Raw genomic sequence first — 21,871 nt, 5'->3', positions numbered from 1 at the left:
TTTTAATTTTCCTCAAATACAACAAATATAATCTATTATAGAAAGCAATAAGAATTTAATATAATATAATAAAAGTAAGACGTCATAACTCATAAGTATTATTTAAACAAAATATGTACAGAGTCAAGTTTAAAACTAGTTGCATTTATATATATATATATATAAGGTACTAACTTTAAAGTGTAAATTGTATAAAACTATAGACATCCTGGTATCTTAAAAGGTATATTTCAGATTCTGAGCAACGGAAAGAATTTGGTTCAATCTTCTACGCCGATGGTGGTTTCCGATTAATCTAGTTAAAACGGGTCAAAAATATGAAAATTATTTTCTTAATAATTTAGAAAACCTATCAAAACAGCGGTAAACCATGAATTTATGCTATACAAATTTTCAATAAAATTGAGTTATTTATATGTAACTATTCAAAAAAGGAATAATTTACTAGATTTTATAGACAATTTAATATAATTTTCTAATTATATTGACCGTTTTGAACTTAGAAATTTTTCTATTTTTTTCCCAAAGTTCCTCATAAAGTCATAAATAATGCTTTATATATAATTCATGTACAATATCTATGACATAAAATAATTCGTTCAGCTTATTAAATAAATGAAATTCACAATATTTATAGTAATTTTAACGCAATAAAAAATAAACTACCTTTAGAAATGGATGCTGATCCTCTTCATCCGTCTCTATCACTATATATCGTATTTTTACATACGTACCGTAACCGTAGCTATTACAATTACCTACTAAATTATAAGATGCACTCATCAAAACCTAAAATTAGGCAGAAGCTAGATATTTTAATTTTTTTTGTTTTTGTTTTAGTAATTTCTTTCTTTTAATGATGGCATTATAAAACACTTATTGTTCTTTCGGATTAGATAAAAAGTATTACTAAATACATAGTTTAAAATTAATTTATGTTGATATTTCAAGTGTCAACAAAATTATTAAAGTTCAAATAAAATGTTTCACAATACAAAATTATTTAATCTGCTTAATACTTACTTATTTTTTAAATTCAAATTGTGGGGATAAGCTGATTTCCCCATAGACACTGACTCGAGAACTTTATCGTTCGTATGTACTTCCTTATTTCTTTGTTATAATATTATTATTGATATACATTTTAAATTTGTCTAGCGTTTTGAAATAATATCTACGTGTTATAATTTTTACCATATCAGATATCCAATATTCATAGCTCATAGGTCATGACAATGCATAATAATTGTTTATATATAATATAGCAAGTTCTTGATCCTTAATATTTATAGATTCATCAAATTCATAAAGCATATAGTCAGTTTATCATTTGTAACAACTTATTAAATATGAAATGGAAATTAAATTATTATTAATCATTTCAAATTTTAAAGGATTTGAATAAGGTTCGGTCTTCATTCGGAAGGGTTCAGTAAGCTAAATTTGAATTAATTAATTGATTACCATTTAATTTATTTACTATTATATATTATATAATTATTTTTATAACTGAATACTTATATATAATACATATTTTATTCTAGGAACTAGATTTAACACAGTCACTCAAAAAAGAAAGTTTATGACTATGTAAATTATTTAATACGTTTTTATGAATTATCAAATTCATAAAGAACAAGTATTATTTTAGTAGATATACGATATACTCAAATAAATTAAAATATAAATTGTATAGGTACATATAGTAAAATTAATTAATAAAATTAATTTAAATACTTAGTAGTTAGTTAGTAAGTAGGTATATTAAGAGTTCAAACCTCTCCTTGACCAAAAAAAAAGGATATAGAATTTGTTTTAAAAATGTTTATAGATTAATAGTTTTGTTATATACCTGTATAAAATATGACGTAACTACTTTTAGGCAGCTTTATAACATTTAAAGTTTTAATACTACAGAATAGATTAAATTATAAAGTGATAACAAATTAATGCACTAAGCAGCCTATACATATTACGTAATTATACCTACGGGTGGTGGGATAATATATTTTAGAGATGAGCAGATAGGGCGGCTCTAGGGGAGGGGCCCAGTAGCCATGCCCCTCCCCCCCAAAAAAAAAAAATCCAAAAAAAACCAGGCGAATAATGATATGAAACGCTTATATTATTACGGTTTATAATATTGTATTATATTAGTTTACTAGTTATCATTTAATTGTAAATTCCCGTTAGTCGTTATCTTATATTTTCGCGTAATACACTAGTATGTAGTATTGTAGTATGAAAATGGTTTTCCAATAGAGACTCTCGGATTTTCTATATATATTTCTAATTTGGTTGATTTCTTATTGTTAATATGTTTGACCGTTTGACGACTGTCGTGTTCAAACGTTCAGATTAATATCGTTTTAAATGTTTTAATTTTTGTAGCTTCATTTTATCACAGCTATTTTACGCGAGCAGACGACCAAAATAGTTGCCATTGTAAAAAATTTAATCTCCGACTTGCAATTTGCATTGTAATGATGCGTATTATTTCAGCATATTAAATTTAAAATTATTTGATTAATTTCTTTACTCTAAACTCTTTATTTAATTTCAATAAGTGTTTACTATACTATAACTTTAGAATTTAGATTATTAATTTAAAAAAAAAATGTAGGTATTTTTATATTTTTGGAAGTTTTAGTCAAATTGAAATTATATCAAACATAATATGATTATATAAAAATCAATAACAGCAGTAATAACATAAAATCATTAACCATTAAAAAAATAAAAACCATAATTTGATCTCAGTTTAGAAAAAATGTTAAAAGCAATAGATAATTATAACCTAACCTAATATAACCTCGCTCTCATGCACATTCGTCGAGACATTTCTATAGATATAAATAAAGTTATAGATAGATTTGCTAAAAATAAAAATCGAAAATTAGAATTTATTTTATAAAATGTAATTATTATAAATATAAGTATATTTTATATTTATTTTGTATATTATTTTGCACTAATGACTAATGTGGGTAATATATGACACTAATTTGAATAAATATAGTATAAAATATTTTTAAAAAAATTGTGTGATGTTTATGCCCCCCCCCCCAAAAAAAAATAAAACTCTAAAGCCGCCACTGTGAGTAGAGCCTTCTTAGGGTTTTATAAAGCCCCGGGCCCAACATATTTCGGAGGCCTTGTAATACTTAATTATGATATATACATTTTTAACACATAATGTATTATATTATTATTTATTTATTAAGTATTATACTTTTCATTAAAAAGTGCATTTTTATTTGAATTTCTTTTACTTATTTTTTCTTATTGTTTATTATAATTTCAAAATACACAGTCAAAAAATTTATTTATTTTCATTAATGTCTACATGTTAAAATTCCACAAATGTTTTGGAGAAAAATCCAAACAATTTATTTATTGATTTGTGTGATTTACCACTGATTTTTAAATAAGTTATTAATTTATCTATTATTGTGAAGTAAATTTCTATTTTGGATTTTTCACTACTTGAAAACGACTTACTTTCGTTAGTGTGTTCCCCGGAAAATGTTTAACGAATACAAATAACAATTTAGAAATTTATCAAATTGTATTATTTTTACATAAAGCTAATTTTAATATTTTTTCGTTCGAGATTTAGATTAAATATTTTATGAAAAAAAAATTAAAAATGATAATATTTAGTAAATAATGTAATTAATTTTAACTAGGGAGCCCTTAAAGTTACGGGGCCTTGGGCCCGGGCCCTCCAGGCTTATACGACACGGAAAATGAGCAAACAAAAGGTCATCAAACCCCATTCCTTGGGTAATAACTGATATAGTCACATTTATGATCAACAATTATAGTTTAACTATAGATCTATAGACACATCACCTAAACTCTGCCAGTTAATATTATTGCTTTATTATACCTAGTTAGAAAACACTACTTGAATTTAACATTGAATCCAAAAACCATACACTTTTAAATAAAAGACAAAACAAAACCTAACACCTTCAAAAAACTAAAACCACACATTTATTAAGAATGTTGTATCAAAAACCCGCACATATTATAATTAATTAAAAATTTATATGTAGTATATTTTATTTATTATCTATTTATATATTAATTTAAATTATATTATATAAAAAAAAATATTTTAATCTAAGTACTATTTATTTTTTTAATAAACAATGAACCGATAAACGGGTGGATTTTATCTATTAACTTTTTAAAGTCAAAATCATAAGTGTGTGGTTTTTGGATGCAACTGAATTTTAAATATTATTTTATCAAAATAACATTTAGAAAAGAAATAATATGAAAAAGTTATGTATGATAAACGTATTACAAAAAAATACACATAAAAATATACATATTTTATTTAAATTATGGTATTAACATCGCATCATACCACTCATACTGTAAGAGTAGATAATTCCAAAGCTAATTTATTATTTAAACATTTAATATCCAAAAATAGATGTATCTATCCACAATATATTATACTACAGTATGTCCCATAATTAGAAAATTGAGGTTTTGAGTTGAAAAATAATTAATTAATATTATCATATAATTTAAAGAAGTGATAATTAAAATACTTGTAACTAATCGTAATTTATTAAATAATTATTATTAAAATATACAAAAATATGATTTAAATACGAGTAATTTTTAAAACTACACTAAATCAATAAATCAAAAAACAAATCCAATTATATTCATCTGTCTCTATTCTCGATGTGCCAATAAACATCGAATTTACATACTATAGTATTATTTCAATTATATATACTATTCATTATATACTAACGATTAATTGTACTCAATGCGTTTTTTCAAGTTTAAGATAAACATTATCGTTTAAAAATTAAATATTTCACTTGTGTTATAATTATACAGAGTATAATACAAATTGTTGACAATTTTGTGAATATAATATATTTTAAATAATACTCCTTCCTGATACACTATGTATACCTACACTAAATACGCATGACTGATGTCTTTAAGTAGGTACTTCTTACACATTATATACAAATGGAAATATTCAATTATTTGATAGTTAATAATTATTCATACATTTTATTATGGAAATATACCATACAGATAATAGATATTAATTGTATTATACATGATTCAGTTTTTTTAATATTTTACCGTAACAAAAATATCATAGAAACAATGAACCACAAATTTCAATGGTCAATTAATAATGAATATTCAGTAAGTGGTAATTTCTATTAGCAAAAAATAGTTCTTATACTCCGTTGAAATAAAAAATGTAAAACCATTTAAACAAAACGTTTATAACTAATTATAAATGAACTAAAATTGAATATTGCCATTATTTTTCGAAATACTAATTGTTGTATTATATCATTAACTTTAACAAATATTATTTTATTTTTTGTTTTAACTTCTTATCTACTTTGAATACAGTGCAATTAGATAATCATAATAATATAAAACAACACTTTCTTAGTAGTTAACATTAAGTTATTATCTATTACATATTGTAATAAAATAACGATAAGAAGTGCATAGTCCATACACCATACCTATGTATATATTTTTACTATTTAACTCGCTATTGCCTACTTGATACTAAAATTGATAAAAACAGTTTTCAGTTCGCATCTTACGACACGAATTTAAGTCCTGAGTTCCCATTTAATATTTTTTCCCCTGTCTGGCAACTCATTTGTATAGTCACATGACCCAATGAACTTTGATAACTTATATTACAAAAATAACATACAGCGGTAGATGATTATGAATTGAATTAGCTTTTAATTTAATGTCCTCGTTGATTTGATACGTTTAATGGTTCAAAAAACTGTTTTTTTTTATTATTATGGCTCAGATGTATGGACAATATACAAAAGAATTGGGTGATTATGTCAAAGGAACGCAACAGAACATACCTGCGCCTGTAATACACGGTAGTGCTAACGAAGAATTCAGCAAGTATGGCGGGAAAATTAGTTCCACTTTGGAAGTCGTATGGCGCCATTCGTTCGCCAAGCTCAGCGAAGATTGGGTATTTCTCACGTTATTGGGTCTCGTCATGGCCGTATTAAGCTTTGCCATGGATTATGGTATAGACTTCACCAACGAAGGTTAGTACCTATACTACTATAACTATACAAAATGTTTAATTAGTAGTCAGTGATTGGTATTATACGCCACACTTAGTCAAATAATTAAAAAAAAATTTTATAATGTATACAAAGTATAATGTTTTTGTACTACATTTGAAAAGGATTAGCATATTATACAAGATTAACTAGTTCTATCAAACCAAATAACGTATAACTTTTTTTCATAGAGTGATCGATAGGTCTTCTAATCACGGACTTTATATCTTGTGAAAAATTCTGTTAGAAAGTACCTACTTTTATATTTTTTTCTGTTATATTGATTACAGAGCTGTAAAATAAATGAATTCACGTGTTTTTCATCTATTACTACGTTAAAGGAACTGAATTTGGAAAATGTTATTTTAGAGCACTACAACTATACCTAATATATATACAAAAAGTATTTTGCCCATTTTCTTCAAATATTGTAATTTAAACATATTTTTTGTATTTAACCTATTTATGGTTTCTCAGTCAATCTGTTGAGCGTGGTTAGTGGTATCTACTGTGTAACATTTGTGGATTTTTAAACGTTGAATTACTCAAATGTCCAAAGATAAATAATTATTTAAATTGTCTCTGTCAATACCACAATAATTTTCGATAAATAACAATAGCGATTAGCCAATAGATATCATATAAATAATAATAATAAAAGGTTATAGACAAAGATTAATTTTTTTAATTCAATCAAAATCATATTTGTAATATACGTATTATTCCGACTTTAAATTAACGTAATACAAAATATCGTTATAAAAATATTCTTTTCTAAAAAAGGAAAAACAATATATTAACATTATATTATTTGATTTTTGGTTATGATTATTATATTAATACATAATTATTATATTATATATATATCAAGTAAAAAAATAGAAAATATATGAAATGGCTATATTTCCATTGCAATAAATAAATGCATAATAATAATAATCTGTGGTTAGAAATAACTATAATTAATATATTATATAATTCATCAAGTATCTATTTGTATAAGTTTAAAAATCTCATTATAATAGTTTAACAAATATTAAAGAAAGATAAAACTATTATAATTATTAACATAATACTACCTGTGTAAAATACTAAGATGTGTACGTAGGTACTGCTTAAATCTTTATTTAGTATGTTGTTTTTCTTTTTAATATCTATTACACTTACAATCTACAATTAGTTTTAATTAATCAAAATGGTTGATGAAGTAAAATTTAATAACTAGAATTGAATAAAAGTTGATAGTTATTATTAGATAATGTAAATCGTAATAGATCATTTTGTAAAATATTTAAAAAAAAAAAAAACAATTAAAACATGTAAATTTTCCCAAAATATATACTATACTTACTTTGCTTAGTGGACTAAAAATATAATTTTACAAATAAAATTTCAAATATAATCAAATAATGAACATCGAAGTTTAGCATAATAGATAAGTTATTAATCTTGAGTAACCAAGTAATATTCAGTCATAACGATGATAATAACATTAACTTTTACGTGGATATATTTTTTTTCTAGTCAACAGGTAAGTTTTAATTTTAGATCGAAATATAGGACTTATTTTTATTTAATTTCTCGCCATTATATGCTAAGTAATATTATAGTAATTAAATATTAATTAATTAAACATTTTGTGGTCAGGAAGGATATGGCTATTCAAAGATATGGCATTCAACCAGTATTTGCAGTACATTGCTTGGGTACTGTTACCAGTCAGTTTAATAACATTTGCAGCAGGATTCGTACACTTAGTTGCACCTCAATCTATCGGTACGCAATTATAAATTTATAAGCTATCCGCTTATAACATTTTAAAATGGTTGATATTTTGTTTTATTTAGGTTCAGGTATACCAGAAATGAAAACAATATTAAGGGGCGTCGCATTAAAAGAATTCCTCACCTTAAGAACGTTGATCGCGAAAGTTGTCGGTGTTACAGCAACTTTAGGTTCCGGTTTACCTCTCGGCAAAGAGGTTTGTGCTCTTAAATATTACCTTTAATATTAAAAACGTATGAATGTGTCATATATCCTCATGATTATATTTTGTGTATAGATTTTCAAATCAATACAAGCTAATCTAACTTCGCATTTCGCACAATGCATAAAATGAATTGTCGGAAAAAAATTAGAATACCTATGTATTTTACTGGATATATTTTGTGATTGTTACCTAACTATAGCCTTAATTATTAGAAATCAAATATTCAAATAAATTTACGTCCAAGACTATCGCAGAATATATTGTAACGTGGTTGAGGGATGAAACTATGATTTTACTATATTAATTATACAAATCTATAGAAAGAACTCCAATCCTTTATGGATAAGTTTACCATAACTGCAAGTTTGAGTAATATTGCAAGAGGTTTTATCAATACAAAAACACATTTAGTTTACAAATTTAAAATTATTTAAATATTTTGTAGTATTTTGTAGTTAGCACATCACTGTATATTGAAAAATGGCAGTTAATTACTGTATCTTTGGTTTCGCTTGCATAAGTGATGTATTCTGAGTTATTATTTTATTGAACAACACTCATTCTTTTAAAATCTATTAACTTTTTGAAAATTTTTTTTTTACATAATTTCCAGTTAAAATAAAACATTTTTTTGTTTTATATATATATATTATATTGTTATATATTTTTAAGTTTTTTATTTTTATTTTGATAACAACATACATTTTAAATTACATAATCTGAAACAAAATATTTTTCGGAGTATTTCGATACATAAAAATCGAAATTCGGACGAGTAGTGTATAACTTATAACTGTTATAAGTATTTAAAGTTTTAACGAGCGGAGTAGTAGACTAACATTTTACGGGGTATACTCGTACTACTTTACTTCACTCAGTTCACTTAACTAAATTTTAAATACTTAAAGCGACTGGAAAAATTAATAGAGATATTGAAATAATAAGTGTTGTTTGATAAAAGAATCACACTCTAAAGGGTCGAGTGTATGTATTTACTATTTAGTGTTTAATTTATATGTAACAAATTTTTAAAAAAATGTAAAAAAAATAACTGCTGAACGCGCAACTGAGATATAATATGGTACCATCCATACTGGTAAACTATTAGATTTTATGCGACAAATTTAATAGGGCCCGTTCGTGCACATTGCCAGCATAACAGCCACGCTTTTGACAAAAGTAATCACTTCGTTCAAAGGAATCTACGAGAACGAATCACGGAACACTGAAATGCTGGCTGCGGCATGTGCGGTCGGGGTTGCAAGCTGTTTTGGGGCCCCTATTGGCGGTGTGCTTTTCAGTATCGAAGTAACGACCGTGTACTTCGCTGTGCGAAATTACTGGAGAGGTTTTTTTTCAGCCGTTTGTAGCGCAACTGTGTTCCGATTGCTAGCAGTATGGTTTAACAAAGCCGGTGTGTATATTTTATCATTATAGCTCTCCCGCAACAAGGGTATATCCCTAGTCTTTAATATATATATACCATTATCATAAATCGTAAATATTATTTTAATGTAGACACCTATATAAAGTGATAGTTTTAGGAGTTTAATCCTCTCCACAAGAAAATAATATTTTATGTAAACATTATCCATGTAGATTTTCATGATTTTTTTTAAAGATCGATGTCGAACACTTATGATAATGACATAATGACATAATATCATAATGATTAATTAACAATATTTTGTTTATCAACGATAAAAATATTTCGTTTTGAGCCCCCCCTAAACTTTTTTCTGGTTAGATGCTTATTTATCATATGAAATAATCTATTTGTAAACCTATTTAGAAACCGTAAAGGCTTTTTTCCCGACCCATTTCACTATGGAATATCCGTTTGATCCTCAAGAATTAACCGTTTTTGCTTTACTTGGGTGAGTACATCTATTCAAATATGCGTGGCGTTACGGTGTATATTACGTTTATGCGTATGTTTACCTTAAGCGTCTCGTGTAATATATAATATGCGTGTATTATATACAACATTATATCACGTTATAGGGTAGTCTGTGGAATTATCGGAGCCGGTTACGTTTGGGCTCACAGGCAATACGTATTGTTTATGAGACAAAGTAAAAGAATGAACTCATTCCTACAGAAGAAGTAAGTGAGTATCATCACACAACCGTCTAGTAACATTTAATATATCACGTGCAAAAGAAAAAAATTATATTTAAATGTTCTCGTTTATACATTATGTTATAGCCGTTTTTTATATCCGAGCCTTATAACGTTTCTCACATTGACAATCACGTTCCCTCTAGGCACCGGTAAATATATTGCTGGTGAACTGAACGTACACGACCAAGTAAGAACGAACAATAATATAATAATAAATTATGTGGCCATCGCACTAATCGTTGCAAAATTCGGACTACATTACATAAATTATAAACTAATTAATTTTTTTTTTTAGTTAACTGGGCTGTTTAGTAATTTCACGTGGACAAAAACTGAGTTCACCATCGAGGAGGCAGAAATGATGAATCATTGGCGAACGGAAAACACCAACGTTTTCATTTGTTTATCGGCTTACATAGCTTATAATGTAATATTATGAAACCTATTATTTCAATTTACCGATGAGTTATAATGATTTTCCTCCGGTTACTCAAGCAAGTTTGTTTTCAGTTTGTGTTCTCCATAATAGCATCGACCATTCCAATACCATCCGGTAGTTTCATTCCAGTGTTCAAGACTGGAGCCGCATTTGGTCGAATAGTCGGTGAACTCATGCACTTGTGGTTTCCGTACGGTGTTAGGCACGGAAAATTCATCACGCCTATAATACCGGGTGAATATTAATAAAACAGTTTTGAAATTATATAAATAGATAGTTAATGTCAATAATATGTCTGTGACAATATTTTATATTTAGGAGGTTATGCCGTAGTCGGAGCAGCAGCTTTTGCCGGGGCCGTTACACATTCCATATCAGTGTCTGTAATTGCTTTTGAAATGACGGGACAGATCACACACATTGTACCTGTCATGGTATATTTTATCTTTAAAAATTGTATAGACTAATTAATTATTAATATTACCTGTATTAAACTGATTAAACTTCATGATTAATTTATTAGATCGCCGTATTAATATCAAACGCTGTAGCAGTATTACTACAACCTTCACTATACGACAGTATTATATTAATAAAGAATCTACCCTACTTACCGGATCTTCTTCCATCCATATCGGGTACAATCATTAGCTTAAATTTATTTCATATAATCGATACTGCTTGTATAATAATTTTTAACTTATGTTTATAGGTATTTACAGTGTGTATGTAGAAGATTTTATGGTCAGAGATGTCAAATACATTTGGTATAATATGAGTTACAGAGACTTGAAAAAGGTTCTAAGGGAAAACAAGGTTCTTAGAGTGTTTCCATTAGTTGACAAACCAGGTAAAATCAAATTATCACTATAAATTATTGCAATACACTAATCAAATATAAGTTATAATTATTGTTAATTGTGAAATTTTAGACTCGATGATTTTGTTGGGGTCGGTGCCTCGAATTGAATTAATAAAACTGATCGACAGACAAGTGGGTAAAGAAAGGCGAATGCAGGTAGTTGCTAAATGGCAAAAAGAAGCACAGGAAAGACTTGACGAGGTAGAAAGAAGAAGAAGAGAAAACAAAGAAAGGAGGCCTTCCAGATTTGAAGTCACGCCAGCACCAGATACACTACAAAGGAAGTATTCAATTAGTTCTCAATCGCTTTCTACAAACCCCATAATCAAGGTATGTAATAATTTTTACATAGTACATACTAAAACTTTTTTACATTACACATAAACAAGTCGAAACCAGTATTAGTAATTACGTAAACATATTACCACACGACACATGGACAAATAAAATAATTGTCACTAACCTTATTCTAATAATATATTATTGTGAAAATATTATGACTAAATCTGATTTACAAATATATAATAGTTAATTTCGTATCAAAAATAAATACGATGTCATGAGAATAAGCATCTTATCGATTCAACCATAGCATTGACACCCTGAAATACAATATAAATTTTAATTTTAGGTACAATGCAGTTCTTCGTTGAAAGGGCATCCGAAAAAATCTATTTTAAAAAAAACCAATTCATTCACTCTACATAACCTGACACCAATGATGACTCCGTCAGCAACACCGTATTCTACGATAACTGGAGCCGAGAGTCGGTAATTAATAATAATTATACAACAACTGTAGAACAAATAGACCTTTAAATTTTATATTCACACAACACACATGATATACTCATTTCCATTTTGGACATTGTAAATATCTACAATATAATATTATTGTTACTGCTAACAAATTTATTTATTTATTAACATTTTAATTTATCTCTTATCTGTATAATATTTCAATTGCCAATGTTTGTTATAGCATACGATTAGCGTTCGAAGCTATATTTCACAAATCTGCTACACTTCGAGATGCCAATCCAGAGCAGCAGAGCTTGACTGATATATCGGATAAGGATAGGTGTTCGTCGCAGATTATACAAGTGTCCAAAAAAGTTCAACTGGTACATCACTATACATAAAAACATAATTGAAATCCCTATTTTCGATTTAAAGATTTATTATACTCACGCAATGTTTTAATTGTTCATTTACTCGCAGCCTAAAGAGAGAGTCATAGACATGTCACCGGAAGAACAGAGCGAATGGGAACAAACAGAGATGGACAAGATTTTAGATTTTGGTTCCTGTCACATTGACCCGGCACCGTTTCAGTTGGTCGAGAGGACGTCATTACTTAAGGTCCATTCGGTGTTCTCGTTAGTCGGTGTCAACCATGCTTACGTCACTGCCATTGGTCGCTTGGTCGGCGTCGTCGGACTAAAAGAAGTAAGTTTCTAAATGCTCCGAATTTCAACAAAACATTTTTTTACACAAAAAAATTACATTATAATTACTGTAATAGTTAAGAAAAGCCATAGAAGACACCAACTCGGGAACTAAACTCGGACACCACAAGACATCTGGCTACCGTAGTGCTGCGATGGAATCGCTTTTAAGTAATCGACGAATGGATGACGATTATGACGTGTAAAATATATATAGGTACAATAAATAAATTTTGTAAAGGCGATTTAATACAGACCGTTTTTTTTTTTACGAAAATATACCTATTTTTGTCAATTACATACCAATAAGACTATAAACATAGGATTCGTTAAAAAATATTATGTGAACATAATAAAATTTTCTTTGTAGTTTACTTGAGATCGATCATCAAATTTTTCTAATTTTGGAATCATAAGTATATATTTTAACTTTTATATTCCGTTTAAATTGTATTTTAAAATAAAAAAAAATAAGCGATTAATAATTATAAGTAAAAAATTCTAAATACTAGGATAAAGTAAATTCAAGTAAATTCCTTAAAAAATTTAAATTTCTTATCGTAACTTATGTAGAATAAAAAATAGGTTTATGTTTTTTAATGAAAAATAATATAACTCGTTGGTTATATAAATTGGTGATGTCATATTCGTGTACGCGTGAAATCTTTTTTAAGCTATAGCTACATACGACACACACGTCACTTACTACGTATAAACTCAAGATACCCTTAAGATATTTCCTAAATTGAACCTCATAAAACGGTTGGTATCAAATCTCCTTATATAAAATATTATTTAAGGTACCGTAACCAAGCATTAAATTTTAAAGTTAAAACTGTCTTACCATTAATTTGATATGTTTTTGCTAAATGCTATGTATAAAATGTTATGAGTACCTATTGTTGTATGATAAATACTTAAATATAGGTATTTTATTGTTACTTTTTAAAATTATAAAAATAAAATAGTTAATATAGTTATAATAAGTTTAACACGCTGTATAAATACCCGTAAGTATAAGTCTATATACTTACCATTAATTTAGTTTATTTTATAATATTATATTAATCTTTCGTTTAAGGAGGCGTAACCCCAACATTCTTGATTTCTCTGCCTGGCTCGGGCGTAATAAACTAATACAGCAACAATAGTATTCCATACTTCCGCACGATTACAACTATAGGTTCACTTTAAAGCAAATTGATCTATTATACGTATTGTAAAGAACGATATTTCCTGTGCATTGTCCAGAATATCTAATACACAGAATCGTTGATGCTGTTTGATATTTATTACTATATGTTGTAAATAATATTATTATTTTATTTTTATTTGAATGTCATAGTATCACGGCGTTTAAGATAGGCAATATGACTACTTTACTGTGGTGTATCCATTTTCATATAAAATAAATGATACTATTGTACAATGTACATATTATAATACATATCATTATGAATATTACTACACCTAAACCTAGCAACCTAAGTGCAAATAATTTAATAGCATATTAATGTTATAAGTACAAAAATATTCAAAACTTTATTTAAATTACATCACACCTATAAAATATTAATATAGCTCTAGTTTAGTCATAGTATTTCTATTATACGTATATCTTATTTCTCTATTACATTAATAACCAAAGTAGTTTTAATTCAATATTTAGTTTAAATTCTCAATACTTTTCGCTATTTTTATATAGAATTTTATAATTTTTTCATGATAACATCAATTAATCATGTCTGAATCAATAATATTAGATACATATTAATTAGGTACTAAGTTACTTTTGAAAATTTTAATTTTAATAATTTAATCTCATTTAATTAAAACTTAAATTTCCTCTTCAAACTCAAAACCTTTATTTACTCGTTCATTACTCTTATCTACAAGTAAATTGTTTTTTTTTTTAATCTATACCCAATATTAATCACCTAAAATTGCATTTACAGTTATTTTACTTACTTCAAATTAGACTTGACTAATAAAAGATTTCTTATCTTATAACTATAAATATAAATTACTAAAAACTAAAGATAATTATGATATTTAATCACAACTTTAATTATTATTAAAAAATATCACTTCCTCTATCAATAGGTATGTAAATAGCTAGTTGGGTGAACAATTAAATATATTATGATATCCAATAATGGCATTGTTTCAATTTTTTTTTTAATACATATATTTTTATGCAAGTCACAAGCCCTATCTGAAATATATCTATTTTTAGACCAATTAGTACATTATTAGATTTAAAAAACCCAATAACATTTACCTATTGCACAATTGAAATGATGGAACTATAGATATCCAGAGAATCCATTTTTAATTAATTAATATATATAAGATAAATTACAAAATATTCCAAAAAATCCTAATATTTTATATTTTTATACAGTAATTATTGAAATGTAGCACGGGTCACTGTGTCAGTTAAAAATAGTACGGTTATAGACCATAGTTTCATAGTTCCACACAGTTTAGTGTGTGTTAATATCATATTGTATTGGTCAGCATTTATTTTGAGTGAATATACTCGTATTATATCGATCTATAGTTAATCGTATTAAATATTTACTAATTATAAACGTAATGTAGTTTGAGTTTATATTAAAAAACATACTTACTACAGTACATTAGGTCTCATATGATTATATGATTATATATGAAACATAATTGTGTTAATAACTTATGTCTCTTAATGAATATTTTATACTTTCAAACAAATGACACGACATAAATTTTAGGTTAATTTATTTTTAAAATTTTAACTTCAAAATTCATTGCAACTAATTAATTAAAGTATCCATTTTAAATTAAACATTAAAATCAAATTTATGCATTATATATTCTATTAAATAAGTATATACAGTTGTCCTAAAAGTCCCGTATCACCCTTAATATCTCCATAGAAAATCAATATATTTAAACGTGGTTTTTTTTTACAGTACTAAGTATGGAAATTCTGATTGAATGGCATAAAATTCAAATTTTTTTTTTTTTCAATTAATAAAAAAATGCTGATAAAATAATTTGGCATTCCTAAAAATCTTTAAAATTTAATAGAAGGTTTATAATAAGTTGTACTTATTGCAGTAAAAAATAATTAAAAAAAGTTAGTCATAATTTTTGTTTATAAGCATTTAAAGATGAGTAAACTTTATCAGTTTCGCTGTTCAGCAAACGATAAGACACGGCTATTTTTATTTTTATTCAATCATAATTTTAATTAAGTATGTAAAAGTATTGTTGTGCTGAAATAAATATTTTATTATTAAAATGTGAAACAATTGAATTTTTTATTACAATAATTATTCAAAAACATAGCATGCTCTAACTTGGTCAATTTTTATTGAATTTTAATACTTTTTTAAAAAATGTGTTCAACAAAATGGCTATCTTAAAAATTTTAAATTCTTAAATGCATAAAAAAATTTTTTGACAATTTTTGAATTTTAAAAAAAAAAATTAAATTTGCCATTTAATCAGAATTTCCATACTTAGAACTATAAAAAAACCGCGTTTAAATATATTGATTTTCTATAGAGATATTAAGGGCGTTACGGGACTTTTGGGACACACCGTATATATGTCAATATGTGTGTAAATTGTAAGTAAAAATAAATTTTTTTCGTTTAATCATACCTACTGTAGTACAGAACATAATACATTTTATATAAACTCCTTGAATGAATAATTTAGTAGACACTGAAACTGAATACCACTACGGAGTACGGATGTCGAATAGTGAACAATTAAAATGATAAACGCAAGTGTATTAAAAGCACTAGAAATCTTAGATTCCTGTATTTTCCTGATTTCCATAGATGAAGCTTATTTTTAACCGAATGATTTAATAATTTCCTCCGCATTAACTTTTAAATGTTTTAACTGATTATAAACTATCGATAGGGTTACCGTGTTTTTAGACCAAGTCCGGACATCAGTTCCATTTCAAGAGGGAGGGGGGTAAAATTGAAGATAATGATAAACAATATTGTTATTTTATTAATACAATTTTTTTTTAGATATATGAATTAAATGTCTATATAAGAGTTATTAGGTTAAAATATATGTTACAAAATGTGTCATTTATCAATTTTTTTTTTTTGTGACAATAATGGGTACATACTAGGTACCATAGTCACTTATCGTGACATCCCAGGAAAAAATATGAACAAAAATAGAAATTACATACAATACATTTATATTGAATGTACACGAAAATCTGTTATCTGACATAACTTTTTGTATCATATTTTTTTCAACCACATTAAACGGTTAACTTTGTAAAATCCGGACTGTCTGAACGTATAATAACCTAACTTTAGAGTACCTATGTCAATATAACTTAATATTGTTTAAACAATTCACATTAAATTAATTCATTAAGTTACTTACATAAACCTATAAGGTACTAGTTAAAAAAAAATGTTGATGAATAAAAAACATCAGATTAAACAAACAAAACAAATTTTCAAAAGGTTTTATAATTTTTTGTCGATAAAGAAATCTATACCTCAATAAATTCGAGCAATGAATAGTGCTCTTGTAGGTATACAAGTATATACTATGTTATTGCAATATAGTATGTTATAGAAACCGGGGATAAATTCTCTAGAAGTAAAATTCCAGTTTAACCATAAGAAAACTTTCCTAGTTAGAATATGTTTATTAATAATATTTATAAATTATAAGTTATGAGAGTATAAATGTAATTCTTTATACTAAATTATGTACACAAGAAAATATTATGATTCAATGACCAAAATGTATTATAAGCACATACTTTCTTTAGTTATTTATAGTTGTATTTATCTTAAATTAAAGAGAACTTATGAAATGTATTGTTTATATTTGTTGATACTTAGATATAAAATTTATTTATTTTTAATTATTTAATAGGCGACTTTGCTAAGTATTTTTGAAATATGCAAGTCACTATCATTTACATAAATATGATGACAATTTAGGCTGTTTATATTTTCAATCATAAAATGATTTACAAAAATAAGATTACTTTTATTGTAAGTTAATGCTATACTGTTAATGATAATCCATTTCATAGTTTTTTTTTTGGCTTAATATTTAACATATTTCCACATGATAAAATTTACAAAATATTTAGTTATTTTAAGTTTTTTTTAATATATGAACTGATAATATTTTTTTGCGAATAAAAAGGGTTGAAAACTTAATATAAATTTTGTATCATACATTATTACTAATAGCAACATAATATATAAATAGTAAAATTATATATTTTTGTAATCTAGGCTATGCTGATACACCATATCTACTTATTGAACACATCTACATATCACAACCTACTCACCTACCACACAGAGAACTTCCGTGTTCATAATTTTTATGTCTGTATAGTTTATACTTAAATGACATATAAAAATAACATTTAAGTGCGTAAGAAAAACTGTAAATAGATATATATAGAAATCAGATGGATAAAAATTAAAATATAAGTCTGTTATAAAATTAACATTTATTTTGAAAATTGGTTAAGTAAAACTACTCATTTGGTTTTCAACTTGTTTTTAGTTGAACTCTTCTGTGATCGTAAAACTTTAACGACAATTTTCTGTTCTTCAACCAAAAACGCTCTGAGGATCCTGAAAAATAAATAATTAAACACTTAAAAAGCCATTAAATAAATTTTATATTATATAATATGCAGGGACTTGTTGAATCAATATTTGTTGCAACTTTCTAGTAAAAAAATTGTTTTTAAAATGTCAATAACACAGTATGTTTTATAAAATATATTAAATGGAAACTTAACTTATAGAAAGGTGAATACTCATTAGGATTACATAATGCAATAATTATATTATATAAATCCAATAACATAAAAAGATACTCAAGACAAGACAAATATATAAATTCACCTATTATATAGTTCTGGCTTTTTTTTAAACTTTTAAGCTCTGAATTAATGTTTTCTACAAGAATATAATTTTTATAATATTCTAACTCTTAATCTAACATAATAAGTTAATCAAGTTATTTCAAACAAATATTACAGTATAAATAATTTAACCTTTTGTCTATAAGTAAATGAGCTAACCTTTTATCCCCAAAATAATAATTCTATATGTCATGCAAAATACTAAATAGCTGTCTTTTGTTTTATAAAATTAATTATATATAAATGACAAGCTAAAATAAGTCGGCAAAGTCAATACTTTCGCCTCATTATACGTCCATGCCAGAAGAGTAGCTTTCTCACCAAATTATGCAAATGGCTGTGGATATAAATAGTTATTGAGTATGAAATACAAACACCAAATAATTAAAAATGGTAACTATTTTCAATATAAAATTCATGAAATTTACAGTACTACAATGATTAAATAATAACAAATTTTTAATTTTTAATCATAGACACAGCTTATTTACAACATATCGTATAACTAACAAAATAAATTATGAAGAATAAATTTTAGTATATAACATTACAACTTAACAGATTTAGTAAATAATTGTACAGCAACGTGTAGCCTTAGATTAGACTTATTAGTTCTAAGAGTGTTCAATGCTTTAGTTACTTTTGGGAGTTTGTATCGATTAAATCACTAATGCTTTTGTGATACAACCTTCTTTACTCCCTTAAAACCTGTCAATACACTGTTTCTCTCACTGCAATATACACAATATAGATAAACCACAATCATAAAAGAACAATTTTATGTAAATTAATTGTATCTATATTATACACGGGATAAATGAAAGAAAACAACTTGTGTATTGATTACATATCAATATAAATAAAATCAATATTATTTATAATTCTGAATACTAAATTCATATATTTATTAAAAAATTAAATTTTAAACCAACATAAATAACAAATTCCCAAAAAGAATTCAGAACATATCAAGCTACAGAGTAAAATTATTGAAAACAATTTTAATTAAATTAAATTATAACTGTGCAAAATCAAGTTACAAATTATAAGACCAATCATGAATTATTAAGATGTATTAATTGTTCACTATTTATAAAAAATTTGAATGGATATTCTAACATTAAAGATTAAAACATAAAGAAACTTTTTAAGTTTAAATATAATTTTAATATTTAACGGTGATTTGTGAAACGATGTATATGTAATTAACTAAATGATGCTGGACAATGCTTCAGTAATAAATTATTTTTACAAGGTAGATTACATATTATGTGCTCATAATAAATTGCAAGACATGGGTATATTATAATAGCAAATTTTATATTTTTTGTAATGAAGTATTGATTTTATATAAAATCAAGAACTTAAGTATAAATTAAGATCATAATAATTATACGTAATACCTAACCTATGTTTAAATCTGAGACATAATGTGGTACCAAATCTACTATCCAAATAAGACCAAAATTAGTATTCAAATCCATAACACCCTAACATAATAACGTTTAAGAAATAATCAAAATGTGGGCATTATACGTACTTTTCACGGACACAACTATGACATAAAACTCCACCGTATGCTCGTTTTACTGTCTTCTTGCGTTTGCACATACGACTCTTCTCAATGGCCCTAGCCGGCTTGATACCATGTAACTTAATTTTACAGTTACCGCACTTGGGTACACGCTTTGGCTTTTTCAAGTATTGATAGACTAACCGTCCACCGGGAGTGCGTACCCTGAAATACGCATGATATTAAAATAATGTACACGATAATAATCAAACAAATAGTAAAACGAATAAAGTTCTCGAACCAATCAGTATTGTAATACTCACATACGCCTCCTGTTACTCTTGGTGTTATACGAAAGCCGCCTCCTAAATACTACACTTTGACCCATGGTCGGTCCTGAAAGCAATTACAAAATAAGCATGAAAATTGGAATTTAAAATGCACAACAACATAGACTAGATGTTGAAAATTATTTAGATCGAGTTGGATAAAAAAAAATAATTTACCTTTTTTGTGCCAGTGACGGAGAAAAAGTAATGAAAGGATCCACACACGATTACCAGTGTGTGTGATCGACAGTCAACAAAACATTAACCAATAATGATAACGTAAGCATGGATGAGACCAAAACGCCATGGAAGAAAAACCCGTGAAATATGTAACTGCACCATCGACAACTTTAAATTTCCCTTTTTTACAAACCACTATTGAACAAACAAAAAAAAATCACACACAAATACATAAACATAATACGCATTAGTGCATTAGTGCATTACGCAGTTGCGTTGTGTCAGACACTGGCAGGTGAGTTGACAAAATTAGTTGTCAAATCAATAACATGAGAATATTTTACATAATAATTTATTTATTACTTTTACAATTTTACCTACACAATATACCAATACCGCATTGATTGAGTTTGTCCACCAAACCCTTTAGCCTTGTATCAGTCTCTGGTGACATACTGACATACCTACCAAATACAATACGTTCGCTTAATTACATAAAAATTAATCAATAAAATAATTGTGATTTTTTATCGTAACAATGATAACATTTAAAAACAATGAAATCATTATAAATAATATTTTATCTTGCATCATCATTCGATATTTTGATGTGACCTTGATATTTTTCATTTGAAAATGTCAATTTTTTTTGGAACACTCATACTTTCATCAATTTTTAATATAATAAAATTACCTCACGACATAGCTATCCAATTTCCAACTAAAAGTCAATAACATTTAAATTGAAATCCAATATTATAATTGATCAATTACGTTTACATTCAAGACTTAAATGCATTAATTGAATTTAAACTAATCAAGAAAATCATAATAACTAAACACAAAAAACTTATAGTTTAATTTGTGATTGACATCAAATGAAAAATAGATTAATGAACTCGTTAAAATTAATCTACTTTTATGATATATATTTAAATATACATTTTCTA

The 21,871-nt window shown here is 26.1% G+C and overlaps 2 protein-coding genes across 5 annotated transcripts in view; one reads left to right on the top strand and one right to left on the bottom strand.

Moving 5' to 3' along the window:
• LOC113560569 (chloride channel protein 2) overlaps positions 1–14,482 on the top strand; it is a 29,245-nt gene extending 14,763 nt beyond the window's left edge. Inside the window, exons 1-18 of one of the 4 annotated variants that reach the window (XM_026966522.1) lie at positions 5,065–5,193; positions 5,834–6,089; positions 7,755–7,883; positions 7,955–8,088; positions 9,229–9,511; positions 9,890–9,974; positions 10,102–10,203; positions 10,306–10,408; positions 10,517–10,648; positions 10,732–10,894; positions 10,979–11,094; positions 11,184–11,298; positions 11,373–11,510; positions 11,593–11,852; positions 12,154–12,293; positions 12,505–12,646; positions 12,744–12,971; positions 13,048–14,481. In XM_026966522.1, the coding sequence (XP_026822323.1) occupies positions 5,152–5,193; positions 5,834–6,089; positions 7,755–7,883; positions 7,955–8,088; positions 9,229–9,511; positions 9,890–9,974; positions 10,102–10,203; positions 10,306–10,408; positions 10,517–10,648; positions 10,732–10,894; positions 10,979–11,094; positions 11,184–11,298; positions 11,373–11,510; positions 11,593–11,852; positions 12,154–12,293; positions 12,505–12,646; positions 12,744–12,971; positions 13,048–13,176 (2,697 nt within the window). In that variant the 5' untranslated portion in view covers positions 5,065–5,151 and the 3' untranslated portion in view covers positions 13,177–14,481. Of the gene's footprint in view, positions 1–5,064; positions 5,194–5,597; positions 5,733–5,833; positions 6,090–7,754; positions 7,884–7,954; positions 8,089–9,228; positions 9,512–9,889; positions 9,975–10,101; positions 10,204–10,305; positions 10,409–10,516; positions 10,649–10,731; positions 10,895–10,978; positions 11,095–11,183; positions 11,299–11,372; positions 11,511–11,592; positions 11,853–12,153; positions 12,294–12,504; positions 12,647–12,743; positions 12,972–13,047 lie in introns of those variants that run through there. The other 3 variants (XM_026966523.1, XM_026966520.1, XM_026966521.1) reach the window with 3 other exon arrangements.
• A 3,975-nt stretch (positions 14,483–18,457) lies between these two features.
• LOC113550482 (60S ribosomal protein L34) lies at positions 18,458–21,008 on the bottom strand. Its single transcript, XM_026952348.1, has 4 exons — positions 20,919–21,008; positions 20,736–20,808; positions 20,440–20,637; positions 18,458–18,603 (listed from the first exon to the last, which is right to left on the bottom strand). The coding sequence occupies exons 2-4, from the start codon at positions 20,798–20,800 to the stop codon at positions 18,507–18,509; spliced, it is 360 nt and encodes a 119-aa protein (XP_026808149.1). The 5' UTR covers positions 20,801–20,808; positions 20,919–21,008; the 3' UTR covers positions 18,458–18,506.
• Positions 21,009–21,871: the final 863 nt, after the last annotated feature.

This window comes from Rhopalosiphum maidis, chromosome 4 (assembly GCF_003676215.2).
Source record: "Rhopalosiphum maidis isolate BTI-1 chromosome 4, ASM367621v3, whole genome shotgun sequence".
Lineage (NCBI taxonomy): Eukaryota > Metazoa > Arthropoda > Insecta > Hemiptera > Aphididae > Rhopalosiphum > Rhopalosiphum maidis.
This window is presented reverse-complemented; position numbering and strand designations above follow the sequence as displayed.

Coding starts and splice junctions, on each gene's coding strand:
- LOC113550482 (XM_026952348.1), bottom strand. CDS start 20,800: ATGGGTCAAAGTGTAGTATTTAGGAGGCGGCTTTCGTATAACACCAAG. Junction 20,638..20,735: donor AAGAGTAACAGGAGGCGTAT/GTGAGTATTACA, acceptor TGCGTATTTCAG/GGTACGCACTCCCGGTGGAC. Junction 18,604..20,439: donor CATAGTTGTGTCCGTGAAAA/GTACGTATAATG, acceptor TTTATTTTTCAG/GATCCTCAGAGCGTTTTTGG.